Source organism: Pieris brassicae, chromosome 12, assembly GCF_905147105.1.
Source record: "Pieris brassicae chromosome 12, ilPieBrab1.1, whole genome shotgun sequence".
NCBI lineage: Eukaryota > Metazoa > Arthropoda > Insecta > Lepidoptera > Pieridae > Pieris > Pieris brassicae.
In genome coordinates, this window is record NC_059676.1 from 3,402,434 (window position 1) to 3,424,065 (window position 21,632).

The 21,632-nt window shown below is 31.5% G+C and overlaps 1 protein-coding gene across 1 annotated transcript; it reads right to left on the bottom strand.

Moving 5' to 3' along the window:
• Positions 1-19,431: 19,431 nt before the first annotated feature.
• LOC123717493 lies at positions 19,432-20,100 on the bottom strand. Its single transcript, XM_045673501.1, has 2 exons — positions 19,819-20,100; positions 19,432-19,601 (listed from the first exon to the last, which is right to left on the bottom strand). The coding sequence occupies exons 1-2, from the start codon at positions 19,904-19,906 to the stop codon at positions 19,432-19,434; spliced, it is 258 nt and encodes an 85-aa protein (XP_045529457.1). The 5' UTR covers positions 19,907-20,100.
• Positions 20,101-21,632: the final 1,532 nt, after the last annotated feature.

Sequence of the window (21,632 nt, forward strand, 5' to 3'; positions counted from 1 at the left end):
TACTATTTATGTAGGTGACATAATAAACTCTTATGAACGTTAACAAAAGATCTGATCTTAATATGTGGAAATGTAAATTAAGCTAAGTGTTATAGCAATTTAGTTAGTAGTACGGACTGGCTCGTGTAGTTATTATACATAGTGTGTTTAGAAATCTATACAATTTTATAACTTTACCTTTTGTAAACCTATATTATTATTTTATAAGTATGAGTGAGTAAATGATAAGGAAGGAGTGAGAAGTCGGTGTTGATTGCCTACTCTACTAAATAATAATTATTATGGGTCTTGCCATACCTAATGCACTAAGATAAGAGGATATACTGGTGTGGAGGCAGCAAGTCGACATATCGCTTAGGGTTTTTCAAGACAGGCACGCTTTTCTTCTATGCCGGATTTCTGTATCAAGGTATCTGCGATGCACCCGACATGCATATAATTTTAAACAATAATTGTATTTTAGTCATCCAACATTATGAACTTGATACAGGATAGCAGAAATTACAATTTTCCGTAATTAGAATGTTTAATAACAATGATTTGATTAATTTCTATAATTATCAATGAATAGCTCGACAAGTTTATTTTTATATTCTAAATTTAGCTTTACACTGTTATTGCTCCTAATTTACTTTCAAAAAGTAAATTGGATATACCTATACATAGTTTCATACTTTGTTTTTCGTTCAGGATTTAGAACTCATTATCACAAAGTATAATTAAAGAGCTAATTATTCAAGTAATATTGTTTAAAAAATACACAATAATAATACGTACATGTATTTTTTATAAGATGTATATTGTATTCTTGTATGTAAGACTTCATTTATTTTAAAATTATATGATAATTTAAAGAAAAGTTTAGATGGTTTCCATGTTATTCACTAATAGCGATTCCTGAGAAATGTTCAGGTGAAACTAATTCAAGGTTTATTTAAATTAATTTAATAATAAATACTATGGTTAAAAGATCGCAAAAATCTTGAAATTTACATAATTTACTAATTTCTGAATTATTTTGTATGAGGGAAACTTAATAAGATAACACATAATAACAGCAATAATTTCTTTGTTTAAATTCACAACATATTTTATTTGCAAATAATTACATATAAAATGACATAATTACTTTTTGTTGATGACTTTAATAAAAAAACATTGCAATTTCAATGTCGTTTATTTATTTTCTAGAATTTTTCATAATTCACCGAGAAACCAACTTAACCTTAAACTTACACCATCAATAGGCGCGTGTACGACGCTGTATGGGTCACATTCTGGTTCATATGGCATTACAAGCTCGATTCTTCAATTGCGAACAATTTGGGCTAATGCTGTTTTCAATTGGAACATTCCATAACGTTTACCTGAAATAATGTAACAAATATATAGATATATACCTTGTGAAGTTCGAACAAAAATAATAAATTTATAGGATAAATTTTTTGTCTATAATAAATCTTTCATAATTTGTCAAGAATAGAATATAACTTCAAGTGCATATCATTGGTAAATAGGAGATCAAACGCCTTAATAAAGTTTTCTACGTGAACAATTAGTGAATGCAGCCTTCATCATTTCTTCTTTCTTATTTATATAGAGTTACTCTGACATTCTTATTTACCTCCTAGCTTTACCCCGTTATACGTATAGCGTTACAGAGCTTTGTCGGACAAATTGGCTATATGACACAATTTTAGTTTTTAATTCTAATCAATCATTTTTTTATTAGGGTGTTCTGCCAACAAGCTAGCTTTATCTTATTGGTGGTTACTATTGTAACAAATGAATATCTTTAACTATGCACGAGCGTCGCCCATCTCCAAAAGGTAATGAGTAATTTAAAATGTGGAATTCCGATGACTGTAAAAACCTTTCTGAACGCCATTCCTTCGGTTCCGAGAAGAAACTTTCATCGTAATGAAGAGCATTCATCTTCTACCAAGACTGGAATCCCCTTTTTCAAGACTATCTTCAGTTAATTGGTAGCCTCTAATGGGAATTATATCCAAATGGTTGTAATGGTACACATTTTTTAGCGTCTCTGAAAAATTATACATTAATCTTTATTTTTTAATTATATGTATTCTGTAGAAAATAATGTAGGGCAGATTCCATTTTCACATTGAGAAATAGTTGCTTTTATTCAACAATCGACGCCCATAAAGAAAGAATATCAAGGAAAAATATGACCATTTTTCTATTATAAGAAAAAGTTTATATAATAAAATAAATGTTTACATTTATTGAATACAGACACACATTCAGAAAGAAGTAGGAATTTAAGTCAGTATCTGATTTACAGCATATATTAGGTCCTTACATATGAAATTGACGTTTTGTATGGGAGGAACAAAAAGTCGAATATTTTTAAATATAATATATTTAATTAATCAAAGTATGAACCATTGTTTTCAATGCACTTTTGCCATCTCATAGGTAGTTCAATGATCCCTTTACTAAAAAAAACAGTCGGACGGGAATCAATAAAATCTGTGAAGGCGATTTGGACTGCCCAATCAGAGTTAAATTTTTTCCCTTGCAAGAAGTTGTCCAAATTGGAATTCCTTACCAAAGAGGAGAACATTGTGATTAAAGTGGCCAGTACGAAATACGCCAATTTCATATGTTAGGACCTAATATAATAGGCCTGTTGAATTATGGTATCACGTGTTCAATAGAAACGGCAATATTATATATTTTAAAATACAGTATACAAAACATGCACATTTATGAACCATCAATTATCAATTAATTAAAAACCTTTTCATAAATTAAAATTTGCAGGTACAAAATTAAGTTGCTTTTTGTGTTCCTAAAATCAGTTTTATTAAAGTATAATTCTTATCGTTAATTACTGCGGTGAGGTACTTCAATTTGGATAATTCAGTGTAGTCGAGAACGTTCTTTCCAGAGCGACGCGCTTCGTCGTCGTTTATTTCATTTTATTTTATTATATATCATTTCCTGTAAGAGTACATTTTTTTTATTTCACGCAGCAAAAAGCAATTACATTTATGTTAAAAAACAATTTTTATCACGATATAATTAGGATTGTAAATTTTTACAGAAAGCATGGTGATGGTACTATGAAATTTAATACGTATACAATTTAATATGTATAAGGCGACTTTATTAATTTATTATTGAATTGTACATCAAATACGTAAACTTTAACATTATTATATTACTTGATTCGAATACGACAAAGTTATTTGTTTTAGAAATATGTAAATTTATCAAGTATAGGATAGCTTACATTATTTGAATGATTTGTAAATTATTTTCAGTTCAAATTTTTTATTAATATTTTTACAATTCGCCAATTACCATAAACATACATATATAAAACAGGTTAGATAAGTTATTAGGCAACGAGCGGGCAAATTTATATTTTGTGTATAACGGAAAAATGTGAACTTGCCAAGTTACTACTGTTTGCTTAAAGCATGTTTGTAATAAATTGTATAAACAATGAAGAAGTGAAAGAAAAATCTATTTTTAAGTCACTGCGTATAGATAAATTGAAAGAAAGATTACTTTAGTTAAAGGTCTGAACTGATTTAGATCAATTAAATAAGGGAGTGCTAATTGTACTCATTACAAAAAGAGACGGAAATCATAAAGTAGCAGTATATAATAAAAAACCCTAGAGCTCTTCTATAAAAATACTGAGAGAGGAAACGAATGCTAAGGCGCATTGTCTGGATTCTGATGACGCCTCACGTAGCGCAAATATTGATTTACGATCCTTACACCGGTATCAATCTTGTGTCAGCAGAATTATTTGCGCTCGCAATGGAGTGGGTAAATTGATTGAAATTATTCGACATTAAATATGTCTAGTAGACTTAATTGTGTTTAATTAAAACCTAAACGTTTATAAAAATACCAGACAGGCGTAGTTTTTAAATATATTTTATTACACACGCGTAACTTTGCAGATAAATGAACGAGACAAAATATAGACTAATTTCTGTTATTAATTTTGAAGTAGTGCTTTAGTTAGGAACTTATTTAGACTCATATACTGACAAGGGTAAAGAAAAGGGCGATTTTACTATGTTTTAGTCAAAGTAAACATCAAATCTTTATTGCATTTCTTATGTATATTACGTATATTCTTACTTTACAGGTGACATGTTATAATTTTGTTACAATAAGGAACTTCGTTAGGCACAGCAATGTTGTGAGAGGGCATGCTTTAGTTAATTCTATTCTTATACATTTTAAATATTATAAGTAGATAGATTATAGATATAGATACTTAACAGTATTAAACTTAAATTTTATTTAAAAAAGTCTGTCAGTCAGTTACTCGGTTACGGTGTAATATAATTTATTATATAATTTTATTTCCCTATGCGGTTGTGTTAACTTTTTTCTTATATATTTTATTAATGAATGTTGGTAGCCTCGCAATACCCCTAATTGTTTCTTCTAGTCAAGTAAAGCCTAGTATTCCTATTAACAATTTTGTTATAATGCGCCTTTTACCAGATATTATGCATTAATAGTCATAAAAAACTTAAGGTTAATATTTAATTTAACAAATAACTTTTATAGGATTTACAAAAACACTGACGTCGTTATGGATCGACAGTAAACATCTTTATAAAAAAAGAACATTAAATGCGCACATAGACAGAATGTCTGTAATCAAGGATGATGATGATGCTCAGCTCAATCATCTTGATATTCAATATTGAAAGTATATAATTTTTGTAAAGTGAAATGAAGCGTACCAAATAAGGTATTATATAATTGCATACCATTTTGGTTCTTGTTCCGGACAGACTATAGAACTATAAAACTAATAATCTTTTTTAAGCAAAGTTCCTATGTCTAGTTAGTATAATATTGATGATACATTTAGTACATAAAATAATTTTAATAATACATTGACTGTTAAGCTTTTTGCTATATAACAAAACCAATTAGCTAAGTAAATGAAAATTAGTTTCATATATTATTTACGTAAAGCCCTACATTATACAGAATGTTATCATTTACAAGTGGCACGCCATATGAAGTCTGGCGCAATAAAAATCTAATTTTCTTATATTGACGCTGTAGCCAAATGGAGGCAATATCGAAGTGCTGATTTGTCGCTCCGGTGAATATCGCTCTGGCGTTGATTCAAATCGACGAGTGCGCCCGGTGAAAATTGAGCTTGCCTAATTCTTGTTACAATTTCGTGCATTTTACTTAACCAAAACAAAAACAGAGAAGAATTAATTAAATGTGATATTTATTTATTACATACGTAGCAATCCATATTTGTGCTGGAGAAGCGGGATGTTCGGAGTATTTGTTGTGTTTCTCCGAGGGAGTCGATACGGAATAAGTTTAAGCAATTAAATATTTTGACACTATCTGGTCAATATATTCTTGAAGCCTGTTTTATGTACAAAAGAGTATAATCGATTTTAAAACAAATGGTGACTTTCATCAGTATAATACTCGAAACAGAACCAATTATGGTGTACGACCAACCAGGCTCCAGGATAATCACTAAACCACCAAACATTTCAGAAATTGTATTAGTTTTTACAACAAACTCACAAGCAAAATTAGAGGATTATCACTTAATAAATTCAAAGCCGTAATTACGTAAATTAATCAATAAAGCTTTTTATAAATTTGGCGAATATTTAAATGATCCTAATCATTGGGATTGATTTGTTCCAGTTCAAACGATTTGTATGATTCAAAACTTAGCAATTGAAAAGAGTGGCGGAAAGTTTCTTGCCAGTTCTTCTTGCCCGCTCTAAGCCCTTGACTTGCGAACTGGTAGTAAATGTAAATTTACAATTAATTTAACTTCGTTTCTTACGTTAATAAGTGCACTTGTTTACCTATATGAATAAAATTATTTTGAGTTCAATTGAGTTTATATTTAATAAAGAACAATTATACCAAACATATGGGATAAACATTTATATTTGAACATTTACATTTAGGAAAATAAACAAAAATCATTTCAATTATCCAGAAAATAATATGTATAGGGGTGTCAGTGTTGTGTGATGGTCGAGTTCTAATGCTGGAAAAAAACGCCAAGTCTTTTAACGAAATATATATAAAACAATTTCAATATAAAGTTAGGAATATAGGCCAATGTTAAAAATCTGTATTTTAACCCTCGGATGAGCATGTAAAGCTCCTGGTGGACAATATAAATATGTCGTACAATAGTATGGTATTAGTTTAGTATGGTCATATTATTACACAAAAGTAATGCTTTTACTTCAAGCACTCTCTCGCCTCTCGATCAAATTATGTTTCAGTCGCGATGGAAAGAGACAGGTGAGGATTTCACTTAAAAGAGTGTATGTGCTTTAATTTTAAGAAGAAGATGATGTGGTCACGTTGGTGGTCCAAAACTGGTATTGTGCATTACATCTGAGTGCCGAGGCTTCATTTATAATTACCACATTAACCCGCTTATATTAGTCGTGTTTACAGTTAAACGAAAATTGTAATTTAATACGATAGAGGTAAATATTGCATATATTTATTATAAACACCCTAAGCCTTTGTTTTGCAGATTTATTTCACTGTAAAAATAAGGATAGAACCATTCAGTGGTGCACAGCTGTGATACTAACGCATGAGACGTTCAGTTGCCTTCCTGTCAGTGTTCTATAGATGCTCCGGAGAATGCTGCATGGAACTACACAACCTGATTGTGTCATCCCTTTCTAAACAACGCTCATCTAGAAGCACGCCAGTAATTCACTCTTTCGTTGTTGATAGCCCCGGGTGCCGCACTGCACACTTGGGTCGTCATTTCTTGTAAAAACAGCAAAGGAGTATAGACAGTTTAATATGGGCCCATTGAAGCGGTTAAATTGGCATCTCCTAGACAGGTGTGCCCTCCAATATGCCGCATCTCACCGAATATCAGGCAGGTTTGTGGCCAAAAGTATTTCGAGTTCTGTATTAAAAATTAAAGAAAATTTTTCAGTTGAAATTCGTGCGCCTATATTGCTCTCGTGTACACTCAAGTATAATATTAGTATAAATCAAAAATATTGTAAATACTTATGATAAAATGATTAATTCCATCGAACAAACAGCAGGTGTGTAGTGCAGACTTATACTTCTAACATATTATTTAGTGTTTTGTTCGATTGTTTTTTTGTTCTAATTTAAATAGAAAAGATGCAAGCTATGGTAAGGATAAAAAAATAGTTGATCATACAAATCGCGACCATACATGTAACAACTAGAGGTTAATCGAGATTTGAAAGCAACTTAAAATTAATATTTAGTATTCATCTTAGTTAACCCAACTTAATTTCTAGACTATTTAATGATTTCCTAAAGCATTTAATTTACTTGAAATGAGAAATTCAAAGATGTTACAATAAATTGAAAGTTTAATCTAACTTAAAGCGGCTTTTTAGACGCATTCATCAAGCGCTGAAGGTTTTTCGTATTTTATCATTATTTTTTGCGTTTGCAAAGGCAGATGACGTTGAGGCATGTGGAAGATTAATCTAGTCTGCGGGCAGATGTTGCGGTGAAATGGGGAACTGGGGGGAAGGGGGGTTAAGTGTCCGCGTCATTTAGTTCCGCATTATATCAAGCTTGCTCGACGCGTTGAAATTAAATCAGACTCATTCCACTGATTCATTGCAATCATTACTCATTATACAATGCTACAAATTGCTCGTATAAATTTTATTGCTATTGTACAAGCGGTTCGGGATTAAAACGACCTATTAAGCCTTTGTTAAGGTTGAATCTGTTAGAGTACATGTATAAAACAACGTCATACTACAGGTTGCTGGAATATTTTTTTCTTATATTTGTTATTTAATCTAATGTTAATTGTCAAGGCCTCTAATACGAGTTTGACCAAACATAATCTCGTTAGTTGAGCGTTACGCGGAGATTATGTTTTTATGTTAAGCAAAACTAACATTATTCATACAAATAAATTGCGCGTGCTATTAAAATGGTTTTTAAATACAATAATTGATTAGCCGTATCGTTTCTAAATTATATATACATTTAACTCGTTTTTTACGGCAAAGAATACTTTAGTTTTTACAGTTATTGGTTAATTTGTACATAGTTTTTGTAAAATGTTTTGAGATTTTATTCACGGCGAAACTTATAAAGTAAAATGTTTATCAATAGATTCAAAAACAATGAAGCGGCATAACAACAACGCAACACGAGAATTTGCGTCAAGTAAATACCGTTGGCGTAATTTTAAACGTAATTATCATTTTATAACTAATACAATTATATAAAAGGAGAACAAAGCTATGCCCGGTTTAAAAAGCTACTAAAAACTGACACAATTAAAACATACAAATAAGTGCTAAAAAGATACATACATTAATATGTATGCATATATACTAACAAAAATAAAATACCACAACCTCTGTACATTAAGTATAAACCTCTAAAGTTAAAATATACATTCGTAATTACTTAAATTAAACAAAAACAAATAAAATCTAATACTTAGAATGTTTTATAACCCATGTACATATATATACTAAAAATATATAAATGGAATAATAAACTAAAAATAAAATAGTCTAATAAATATAAACTTGCTATATCAGACTATGCCAACAATGCCACTTCTAGTAAAAAATCTAATTCGAACAATGTCTATGTTTTGCTTAGTTGAATGATCGAGTTTATTATGTCTACCCACATTTTGTTGCTGTTTTGTTTTGTTATTTTATATACCTACGTTTGTGAGCACTAATTATTAATCTTAGGTTTACATATTGTTTCTCAGTAAGTGAGTTATGTATGCAAATCTTATGAGAAATAAATTTATTATTTAATTCTTTTGTTCCGATATAGTGGAAAGTGACAATAAATTAGGAAGATAGTTTCGAAAGGGCTCTTACAAATTTAATCGTAAAATTTAAATGGTTGGAGGATAAATTTTACAAATAAAATTAATATTTAAAAAACCTCTTAAATTGATTTTGGCTTATTTGAAACTGATAATAGTTTCTTAACTTTTTAAAGGTCAAAAAAATTGTTTAGAATTGTACATACGTATAATCAATATTTTAATTAGTCTTGAAATCCTTGAAAATATGAATATATCACCGCTGCTAATTTGCGCCACGTTCTTGGTTAAAAATAATTTATAATATTACAATTAATAAGTATCGATATTGAAAGACATAATATATAATTTTCTTCTTTCAAGTCTTTCCTATTATTGTGCGCCGTTGTTCCACCTCCATTAATCTTAAAGACCCGTTCACAATTATTTTACACAAATTAGATAAAGATTAATATTGTTAATTATTTTAAAACAAATTAGATTATTATAGAAGGATAGGTAAATCTTAAAAGATAAAAGTCAAGGACTTATTCAGAATATTTGTATAAAAGACGTGAAAATCGTCAATTGCCACTAGCGATGATTTTCACGTCCTGTTCAAGATTACGCAACTAATATTTTTTCCGTTTTCTTTCATGCTCCGGTCCTATTGGTCCATGCGTGCATATTCAATAAATCGACTATTCAATACAAATTTTTTATAGTTCCTGAAATTAGTTCAGTAGGTGGTTCAACAAAAAAAAACATTTTGCTCTAATAATATAAAATATAAATATTTAATTTGGGTCGAGACCCGATGACAGTTTTTGCAATACGGCCTTTTATTATAATTGAAGGTTAAAAAAAACTAATTAACCCTAATTTTTATCGAGACGATTAAATATAATTCCAAGAAATAGGTAATCCATGCGATACAGAAAATTTGTGTATTTTCTCTCTTATTATTATTAGTCTATCGATTATAGAGATGAACAACATTTTGGTGAATAAAAAAAGGACTGGACTTCTACCATTTATCGTATCAAAAAGTACTAAATATTAAAAAAGAATCGACTTAATATTCTCTTTTGTTTACGTTAAATAAACTAAATAAATTTCTCCATCTCCTATATTCCATCCTGTTCAACCCTAAAACTCTTTCCTATATCAAAAATGATTTCAAATTTTTCATCTTTTCTTGGCGATTCGTTTAAGGTCTATGCAGTTAGGCTATGGAGTTCACTTCCCGTCCCTATATACTTAGCCTTCTCTATCTTCCTTTAAATTTTTTCTGTACAAACATTACCTGTCCACATCGTAGTAACTTTCGTACTAACTACTAACTGACGTGAGACTGATCTTGAATGAGATTATCGTGAGACTTTTTAGATTTTGTTTTTCATGTATCCACTATCAGTTTAGTTTGTTGTTTATAACTATATGTAATATGTATTTTTGCACTTCTTGCCTGCCTTATTTAATTTAATACATTTTTTCCTTTACTCTCAGAGGTTGCCTGGAACAGATCGCTCGAAATTGACAAGGCCACCAGTTGCCCTCCGTTTCATTTAATTATGTTCAATTTTTATATTATAATGTAACGAAGTGTTAATAAATAAAAATAAAATAAATGGCTTACAATATACTCACATGTAACTTACTCCTCTCTGGCATATTGGAATTGTTTCATTTATTTCTGTCCATAGAAGTTAGTTTACGAATTCTCTCAATATTCTTCCAATATCTAGTTTCCACAGTTAACCAGTTGTGACGCAAAACGTAGCAAAGTTCTATACTCTTAGAGTCAAAACTTGATGATTTATTTATTTAGGATTTTAAGTTAAAGTATAGTTTTGCATGATTCAATAAAATATACTTACATCCTGAGTTAACCTCGGTGGCGGGTGTTGGATGGATATTTTTCGATATATGTTAAATATAACACTTTATTTGAAGCTAAGTAACAACTAACTTTAATCGTTTAAAACATGAGCTTATATCTAAAATAACATTAGGGGTAGTGGGGTTGCGATGCTGGATTTACAAAATCTCACTTGACAATTGATTTTGTCTGAAATCTAATAGGCACTTATGTTATTGGACATTATCGGAATCGAAAAAAAAAACCATAAAAAAGTGTGGTAAAAACAAGGTCTCATACTGGCTTCAAGTGTGCGATGTTTCTTTACATTTTATGTACTCTTATAAATATTAACTAATATATATATATGTAACTTAACTAATGTTAGGTTACATAACTCTTGTCACAATGAAATTATTGTTTTTAACAGGCATGGACATAGATAGGTCACAAAGTTAAGAAAGCGTTAAGCGTTTAGAAATTTTATTTAGCATTTAGATCCTCGTGTTAACACGCACATAAGCACCCCCACAAAGTTATTTTAGGTGTTTACACAAACTAATACCATACTACTCGTTTAATGAATTTTATACCTAGTTTGTAACTTTGCTCTATCTATATATATATATAAAATAAACCAGCATTCTTTGTGAGGAACCGAAACGTGGAATCACCTAGCAACATCACAAAAATTGAGTTATAATGTCGAAACGTATTTTCTTACTTTTAATAACCCTACTATTATAAGTATCAAAACATGCACTATCAGTTTAAGTAAGTTAATAATAGAATATTTCATATATTTTTAACGACGTACCCTTAATTTAGATAGTGTGAATTGTGAAATTAAAAAAAAAGATAAATCCACCAATGTTAGTAACACTTTGCTATGAAGTTTTTAATAGGCGGATAATTATATTAAATGCCTCTGTAAAATCCAAAACGTTGAACAATTATCCTAAATATATACATATTAAGTTACTTTTATTGCTAAACACAAGCATTTTTGGAAAAGTTTAATAAATCTGCACACTTAACAAATTTATCTTAACATAGGTATCCGTATTTACACATCAGAAAACTGACCTTATATATTCTTCAGACGCAATAACAAAAAGTGCTCCGGGACTCTGACCGAAGACCATTATAAGAAGGAGTTATTAATTTGTATAATTTTGTTTATTATGGTAACGAAGTGTAAATAAATAAATAAACATGTGTCAAATAGTGGCCCATGCGTATGGGATACACTTTGCATTGTTAGTACACGGTTTACTAAAAATGCAAAATAAATAATAAAATAGAATATTATATTACGATAGCAGAAAAATCCCTAGATAAATTTTGATAAAGCTCATACTTTAAATAAATATTCATTTGTAAGTGAAAATTCGCGGTTCATGAAAATGCTGCATCGCTCAGCGCACGGTCGTTTGTGGAAATGATTTATTATTCAAGTACATCCACAATGCGCAGTAAAAGGCTATATTGGAGGGAAGGCAGAATTCACTATTGCATTTCGTTGTTAGTTGAATACTTATCTCGGTATGCAGTTACTATTTACGGTAATATTTGGGGACCAAAATTGAGTATTGTATGGAATCTGTTTGTAAATTTATACTTAAATGATAAATGATAAATGATGACGGTTTATGTAACGCTATATGACTTTAAATCGAGAGTGTATAAATAAAATACTCGTATATTATATAATGAATAGAGCAGTGTTGGCCTACTGGCTGAGGTTGTAGGTTCGATCCCCAGCTGTGTACCAATGGACTTTCTTTCAATGTGCGCATTTAACATTCGGTGAAGGAAAACATCATCGGCTTAGACTGAAAACGTCGAACACCTACTTGCCTATTAGATTAACAAATGATCAAGAACCAGATACAGAACCTAAAAAGTTTAGTTTTTAAATAGTTTCCAATACTACAGTCTTATCTGGTAGATGAGGCCTTAAAGAGAAAGGCTAAACGATGTACCAATTAATAGATGTCGCCCGCCACAAACCAGATAAAAAGTGGAAAGCAAAGGGCCGCGGGGTTGATCGCCAACCAACTGGTAGGTACAAGTCACGATTCTCACGGGTCTTCCCATAACAGCTGCGCTAAGGTCAGGTACATCAGTAGGAGGGCAGCAGGCACCTTGACAACGATACGACAGAGAATAATGTATATCGTAGATTGTTTCACATTATTGGACTCAGTTCAAGAGAAACTCGTATCTTACCCTAATTAACTGATTTTAATAAGTGGTGTGTAAAGATTCGGTTCTTATTTCGAAGATTGAAGTATAATGTAAGTTGACGTGAAGCCAGTGATTCTCTACGAGCCACAGCCTCACCCTTCACATTCGTCAAACATTATTACTCTACTTATAATGTTGCGGTAAGTATTGAGTTGTTATTTTTAAATCCAACAATATTGAAGCGTTTTAAAATATATAGTCGTACTCATAATTAAAAATCTTTTCCATAAAACATATTAATCATAATTCTAGTTAGTAAATGGTAATGGTAGGTTAATGAACTGCTGTTTAAAACTTTTTGCGTTATTTGCACCTATTTATCGTGCGGCTGGTTTTATAAGTCGATTGAAACGATGCGTGTTCGACATCGACTAATTACCGCATGATAAGTGAAGGTAATGCGAAATATGAAAATGTTGTTTGTTATTTTCTATATTATCTTCAATCAGATTTTGATAATGTTTTATAACTTTTTATTTCGTGTATATGAAGTACAAACTTATTTGAGCCTTCAACATTATTGAAATACATTTTTGGCTTTTAAGATTTTCAATTTCGAGTTTCAACATGAAAATTAAATCGTAGTAAAGTGTCACGCTTTCAGCGTTATCTGTAAGCGCAGACTACTAAAACTTTTCGTATAATTGATGATAAAAATACCACAAGTCAAATACGTTATAACATGTACTCCAAAATATTTTATCGTTTAAATTAATTAAACATCGTAAATATCACGAAGTATTTACATGTTGACGCTATTAGAAATGTACTGACAGCTGAATTGCGAACGACCCAAAATTATTGAAAACTTTTCATTCATTCGACAAGTTTACCGATTGAAAAGTTCTTAACAATTGAGTACCGTAACAGGTAGAAGACATCTCTAAAATAGCATCGAACCTTTGAATAATCGAGTAAAAAATTTGGAATTTAAAGCAAGTTCGTTCGTGTTAAGCCGTCAGTACAAATTAGGTTAGCCGGCTATGCCCGTGTGAACGAGTTATGCAAATCGAGTTATCTGTTTTCCAGCGTCCAGTTAATCCACTTCTTTCTCTTTTAGTTCGTGGCTGCAGGAAAATTGTGCTATTTTGCATTTTGATGAAATATTTCGCTCGTTCTTCCGCCAATGTTGTTGCGGTTCTGAAGTTAGATTGCTCTCTTCCGTCTTATTATGGTTTATGCAATGTCAAAAACGGAGTGATTTGGAATCTTCATCCAATTCAATCGCTTTAAATTAGATATGATTCTATCCGTACATTTATCTTAAATCTACAGCAGATTTATATACAAGATGAAGGTTTGTTTGAAGTATATATACCTAGTGTTTTGACTTAAAAACTAATACCATATACTGAAATGTTTTTAGAGTTGTCTGTAGAGTTTGTTTTTATAGGACAGGAGGCAAACGAAACGCTTAACACAATAAAGTGTTAACCTTCGAGTTTGGACACTTGCAACGCCAGGGAGCTTGCGTGTTTGTTGCCATCCTTGTTGATAAATAATGTTAATAAATACATGATTATAAGTTTCATGTACGATCCACGCATGTTCTGTTTCCATGTAAACGGGCAGCTAATAGTATGTAACATAGAAGGTAAAATTTAATTACATTTAGTCAGTACCGTGTTATACGAGAATTTTCGCTGAACATTTATAGACACCTTCTATCTATCTCATGAAGTAAAGAAACTGAGATATGACGATTATTAAGAAGCAGTGTCGGAAATTACATAGTTAAGTGGTATTGTAGCACCTCGTAGTCATAAAATGGACCTCGTAAAAGCTGCCTGGCAAAGCCATTTCCCCACACATGTTATCACCATATAAAATCCCAAAATTAAAACCTATAAAAGATCGAGCGATATATTATATTGAATAATAGCTATTTACGTAACATTAAAATTTATATTTGTGGTAAAGGATCTTTCTTTTAGTACTAATAAATGGTAAATACGGACAAAGTATAAAGTTAAGAAAACAATATTATGTGCTTATGCTGTGATTTAATGATTAACCGTTAATTTATCACGTATTAGACTCCTCAAGACAATGTATCACAGTGATAAAACAATGTAAAGGCTAAAGGTATGAGCATTTCTTGCTGTACAGCATACAGTAAGCGACAGTGTCTTTCTGGTTATATAAATAATGTAATAACGAAATTTATTTCAATGTTTTCGCGAACGGTTTACACTTACATTTATTAGATAGGACATCGTCTATCGATAATCCAGTTGCGCTAATATACCTTAGGTATCTTGTTCTTAGTATTGTCTTTTGTTAACATAGCTTTTACACATTAAGAAAAACACTTTTTGAACGGATTGAAGCTATCCATTATTATTAAAAACTTATAATTATTTACATAATTCTACATTTAAAAAAAAAATCCAACGTTTCGCGTGCTTTTCAACGTCACGGTGACGTCGGAAAAATTTAAAATTTAGAATTATGTATATAATTATAAGTTTTTAATAATAATGCATAGCTTCAATCCGTTCAAAAAGTGTTTTTCTTTATCTTGTTCTTGTTTTATTATTTTGTTTTAATACACATAATAATGAATAATCTCTCTAATTTATCAATACAGATAAGTTGGTGATCAGCGTCGTACGCCTTCATGTTTTCCTTTTACAAGTAAGTGATGACTATGTACTAAGAATGAAAAATATATTCCTATTTACTAATACTAAATCAAGGATCAAAATAAAATACAACCCCAAGGCTCAAAAGCGAGATGAAAAAAAAATTAACGCCATTCCCGGTATAACAGTATAGTACTATAGATCCAAAATATGTACTGTAAATATTTCCGACAAAGTGAGATCTGCCTTTCATTCGCGCTTGCAAAACTGCCATCCTTATTTTTCATTCAGAGAGGGAAAGCGAACAGTTGCCATTAAAAGGTCCGACGTTTGCCCCAAGAGAGCTCTTTCAACGGACCGTGAGTGTAGGTGTAATATGACTAACACGGAGCTGCGAAAATGCGTGTAGATTATTTGAATAATTATTTTACTTATATCATTTTCATTCAAAATTACCGGAACCGCACAACCAACTGTTTGTAAGTTTACGACCTCACAATTTTTTCTTTCCGTTACTTCATTACTAAACTATTAATATAAAACAGGCCCTTCAACTCACATCTTCAGGGTGGTAATTGTACGTTTAACTACTAGGCCAGAGTTAGTAGGTAGGTAGGGCTAGACATCGCAATAAGTGAGGGTAGGCTTGTGTATTAATTTTAAAATACCCACCCAGGCATGCAAACTAACTTCCGAACTGGTTCTGAACCAAAGCGCTCAGAATCCTCGGTAAAATTTATGAAAAATATGTCGAATCATTTCTTCACCGTTAATGTTTTTAAACGTCATATCTCCACACTGTATTTGTCAGTCGTACACTGCTTGATTCAACACAGATCGTGTGTAGATAGAAATGTTAGCTACAATATTACGCGGCATAAAAGAAACTCCACAAATACCACAAAAGAACGTGAAATTGCTTTTATAATCAGTCTCGAATATTTGATTATTCACATCTTAACGTAACATCTTAATAAGATTTTTTTTATAGATTTGACAGTGTGCTGTTTATTGTATATACGTTGTAATCACTAGTCACTTTTCTTATATATATATATATATATATATATCGTATTATATACGTATTTTATTTCATAGTTTACATGTTGTTTTAGGACTTATAACTATTTAATTAACTAACAATAATTAATTATTGTTGATAAGTTTTTAACTTGGTTTTAGAGAATGTAATTAATGTGAATTTATTATTAGATTCTTGGGATATAAAATGAAAAACGCAAGACGAATCTTTGACTCATTCTGTTTAATTTGATTGGTCTGCGACTTACAGCTTACATGCGACATGATTTCATACGACCAATCAAAATGTAACTCATTTGTCTTTGGTTTTTCTCATTACCTTAGACTGAAGATTATTTACGTACCTTGTTACCATGGTCAATGGCCCAGGAGACTTCTGTGCTTCTGGAAGGAGTTAGGCTGGCTTAGTTAGCCAGGACTTTACGGACCTATTGAGCGTCTAAGTGCGGAAACAGAGTCCACACATAGATACATACACCATGGTCAATGTGTTTCTTAAAAAATTGTAACAAATGGTCGATAAATAATGCAAGTTTCCTTATTAAGTAAGCGGAATTTTAAGTAAGGCGTTTACGCTGAATTTTATTCAAAATAATGAATATAATAGTAAATTACGAAGAGCATCGTTGAGCACACTAATTATATTATACTCGCGACAATCCACTAAGAGGAATCATCTAATTAGACATTATGTCAGTTACATTTCTGAAATCCTTTGTATTGCAGAATTTTATGCGTTCTTTGTTCCTACATCATTTTTAAGAAGTCATAAATATTTTCAACCCTATTCCCATACTCTAAGGTTAAAATTATTTGAATAGTGACAGTAAATATTGAGGCAGTGACAATCGGGGGGTGAAGACCGTCCGCTAACGAGCCCCCTCCTCATTTTCATTTTATTACCATTCTTCGTCTATTTACAGTTTTTCTTTAAGTATTTATTTTAAACGATATTTATAAGGACCCAACTGGAAAACCCTTCAAGGCTTTTACTTTTTATTTTTCTTCACCTGTTAGTATTTCATGAATATGAAAATGTTTCAAAAGAAATATTTTTATTAATGTATTTCATATTGATATACTAATCATTAGAGAAGAGGTCTGACCTACTAACTCCGTTCATCCGTTTCTACAATTGTTTCATTCATTATTTATCTTTATTATCTAGTAAGAGCCTTCTTACCAGAATAACACAATTTTATGGCTCAGGGCATATTAGTAACAATGTAACTCTTTACCAAACAAGCAAGTGTTTTATACACATAAATCCATTAGGGCCCAGTTCGGCACCTCAACTTAGAAAAAACCTTATCCTAAGTTAAGCTAGAGCAAAGTTGTGTAAAGTAAAACTCTCGTATGTCAGAAACGAATTGTATTTGGAGATAGGGGAGTCATAGTTTCATCTATGTCTTAACTCAGAATTTTACATATAACGTATAAAAGCGCACACTTAAAACCCTTGCCTATTGAATTGCAAAGTTTTAACAATTTTTAAATTAAGAGCAGTGTCGACTTCTGCGTGCGACTCACATCCCTCGTCGTAGGTCATAGGATCAATCCCCGGCTGTGCACCATTTTCTTTCTATATGCGCATTTAACATTAGCTGGAATGGTGCAGAGCGACATCGTGAGGAAACCAGCTTGCCTTAGACCAAAAAAAGTCGACGGCGTGCGTTAGGCACAGAAGGCTGATCACCTACTTGCCTATTGTCAATCACAAATGATCATGAAACAGATACAGAAATCTGAGGCTGAGACTTAAAAAGGTGGTAGCGCCATAGATTTATTTTTTATGTTTAAATTGTAAAATCTTAAAAAAATGCTCGTTTTTAGTCCGTGAGTTTTGAAAAAGTTCCAAATTCGTATAGTGGAAACCTAATTGTGATACGGAGATATGAAGCGAAAAGCGTTGTTCATTTGTAAAGCAAACTTCACGTAACTGTTATGACAATCAACATGGCTGACACAACCAATAAAATTAAGAGCTTTCACATTAATCAAACGAATGTTATTTACATTTTCAATTAGTTAAAACGTACACAAACACAAATGTTACAGCAAATGTATGAAATTAAAAACTAACTTATAATTTCCTAAAGTACGAGATCAAATTATAAATTTGAGTATGCAACTATGTCGGGACTTCTATTATTCTATTTGTTTTGAAGATTTCTTTATATGTGTACTTAATGTACACGAATGAACTTAAATAAACACTATTTTAGATGTACTTATCAGTTCTCAAATCTATCACTTAGAACAGACAGAGTTAGTAAAAAAACTCTCCGCCACTCCTAATCGCTAAGTATTTTGTTTTAAGCTGTAATTATTAAACTACGCTCAACGTACTCCACTTTGTACGTTTCTTTACTCCGTCTAAGTGCCTCTTTTCATAGCTGATGCAATTGTGTATAGCCCAAAATAGTAATTGTACCCTGTTGAATACTGGATGATAACGGAAAATGTTCAAACAATAAAATGGAAAGAAGTTTCTCTCAGGTACAAGTCCTGCCTTTAGGAAGTTCGTATAATAACCAAATTTATATATTTTCCATAACGTAAATTGTATCTGTTGCGCTAGTACCAAATAAATCTAATTATATTAATCTGAAACGTATATTTTAGAACTAGGCTTTACTATTTACGTTAATTATTACCCCATGAATTATTTTATACCAAACTGTTATTAACAGTGATTGCCTTATTTAATATTAAATACTTCCATGTGCAGAAACAAAACGACAGTTATAATTTTCTATTAATTATATATTAGTTCACTCATTAAAAATACTGTGTTTTTAGCTTAGTATGAATCATAAAGCACACCAAATATATTCGTAAAAACGCGGTAAGTGTAGACATCTAAACGTATCAAACTGTGTTTAAACTACATTATTAAATTGCAAAGCTATAACAGTGTAAGATGTAAAGAACATGACACTAGATGGTAGCAGTGTCATATCAATCGCAAGAGATCCAAAGGCGCGTGTGCGTAGCTTGCGAGTTGCGACCAGTTGTAATAGATCCTTTGTGGCCCTGTATGAGCTGTGATCTGGAAGATAGAAATCGATGCTGATAACCATGTAACCAAAGGAAAGTAACCAATAATTATTAGCATCAAAAACGTTGTATTTTAATTAGTCCTGTAAAACAAATGAAGAATTTCTGAAATATATATTGAGTTACTTTTTCTTGAGAAATTTAATATTTTCTTGATCATCATTGCATTTTATTATAAAGGCCTAAATTATGTAACGCAGGTTACTTACTAATAGGACAATAAATCAAGAGCCTAGCAAGTTGGCGTCGAAGACAGTCAGCTGAAGTCTGAAGTGTTTGAGCGCTGCTCGTAAGCATAAATAAGGCGATTATGTACAGCAGAAATTTCAGGGAATACAAAATAATAGATTGATTGAGTACTCCAGATGATCCCTAGAAAAAACTGCATTAATCCAAGGTCATCCTTAGTTTTATTTAAACATAGATATATCTTTATGAATATATTTTGGAACTTGGTCAATATGGAACTCATAGTTGAACTTATCTAAACTACCTAGTCCAGCCATAAGTTGTGTTACAAATGAAAATTCATTTTTTTAAATAAAGTAATGTAATATTATTAAAATATATACCTACATATTAGTTAAAGTCTTTGGCTTTTATACATGGCTTTAATCTGACTGCCCACAATTCTATGGATTTACGCACTTTTATGCACGATAATTTGGTCACTGCTTGCTTCAAAAAATTTTAAGAGACGCAATTTCGCCGTGTTGTTTAGAGCAGACCAGGCCCTGTAAAACCGACCATAATTTGAAGTCTAAAGGTCTTGAAGTCTAGCAAGATGACGGCCAGTCTTCGGCTCTTATAAAGTCCGGAACGTTGGTTTCAAGCCTAGCTTGGGTAGTTCGTGCCTTGTCAACAGGTGCAGAATGCTGCTGGAAAATCCACGGTATATATTTAAAAAGTATATTGCTGACAGGTTTCACAACATGATCCAAGACTGTATTTTGATGCAATTTCGCTGCAGTTTTCACATAATTGTTAAAAACCATCACTTACGCATTATGATGACCCTTTTCGACCACTTATGCAGCATCTTTAGAACTGTGAGCGTACATTTTAACATTTTTTTCATCGGTAAAGAGGATTTTTCTGTGCTTTTCACCTACGTATAGCGACAGAAGGCCTTTTTAATCGATCCGCTCTCTTTAATTACAAATATTGATTTAGGGCATTTCCTTCGACGATAAGTCCCGAATCTTGTTTTGTCCCTGGTTTTATTTTATAATATGTGTCGTCTTAGCGGGAATCTTTATTTCTCGCGATAAGATTATTTGGACGAATTCTGGCTTTAACACCATTAACAGCCTTTGTAGTTCGAACAGCACGCGGCCGCTCCGATCTCTTCTGGCCTTGGACCGACGACGTTTTATTGTATCTGTTGATATTAAGATACACAAACATAGCTGATACCAAGCTTTTGAAGTGTCTGGAATATGACCGCTGGCTCCATACCCACTTCGTGCAAGGCGATCACTGCAATCCTGTTTAACACCCCTTTCCGCATTGTAATTTGATAACGAACACGAAAAAATATGTGATATGGCACAAAATCTAAAGAAGTTTTTAAAATAATAAACGTGTTCCTAATTCTAAATAATTAAATGAAGTTGAAAAAAGAAAAGTTTTTATGGCCAGACTAGTTATAATTAAACTGGCAGACGAAAGTGTGTCTGCTCCATGCCTCAGAAATTTTGACACTCATTGAATAAAATTTTTATAATTATGTTATTTTATTTTAAATACCACAAAAATTTCGTCGGTTGTAGCGCTACTGCTTTTTTTATCTTCAAGACTATGATTATTATGTCACGTTTACTTACAGCAACACCGATGGAAGCAGCATTATACAAGAAAATTATAAAATATAGCATGGCAGTAACAAGTATAACAGTCATCTAAAAACAAAAATATCCTATTAATCATGCATCCCTTTAAACATTTAAATAACCATTCGTATAAGCAATCAAATTTTGTTGTATAGAATACAGTGCAAATGGGCAGGAGGCTCACCTGGTAT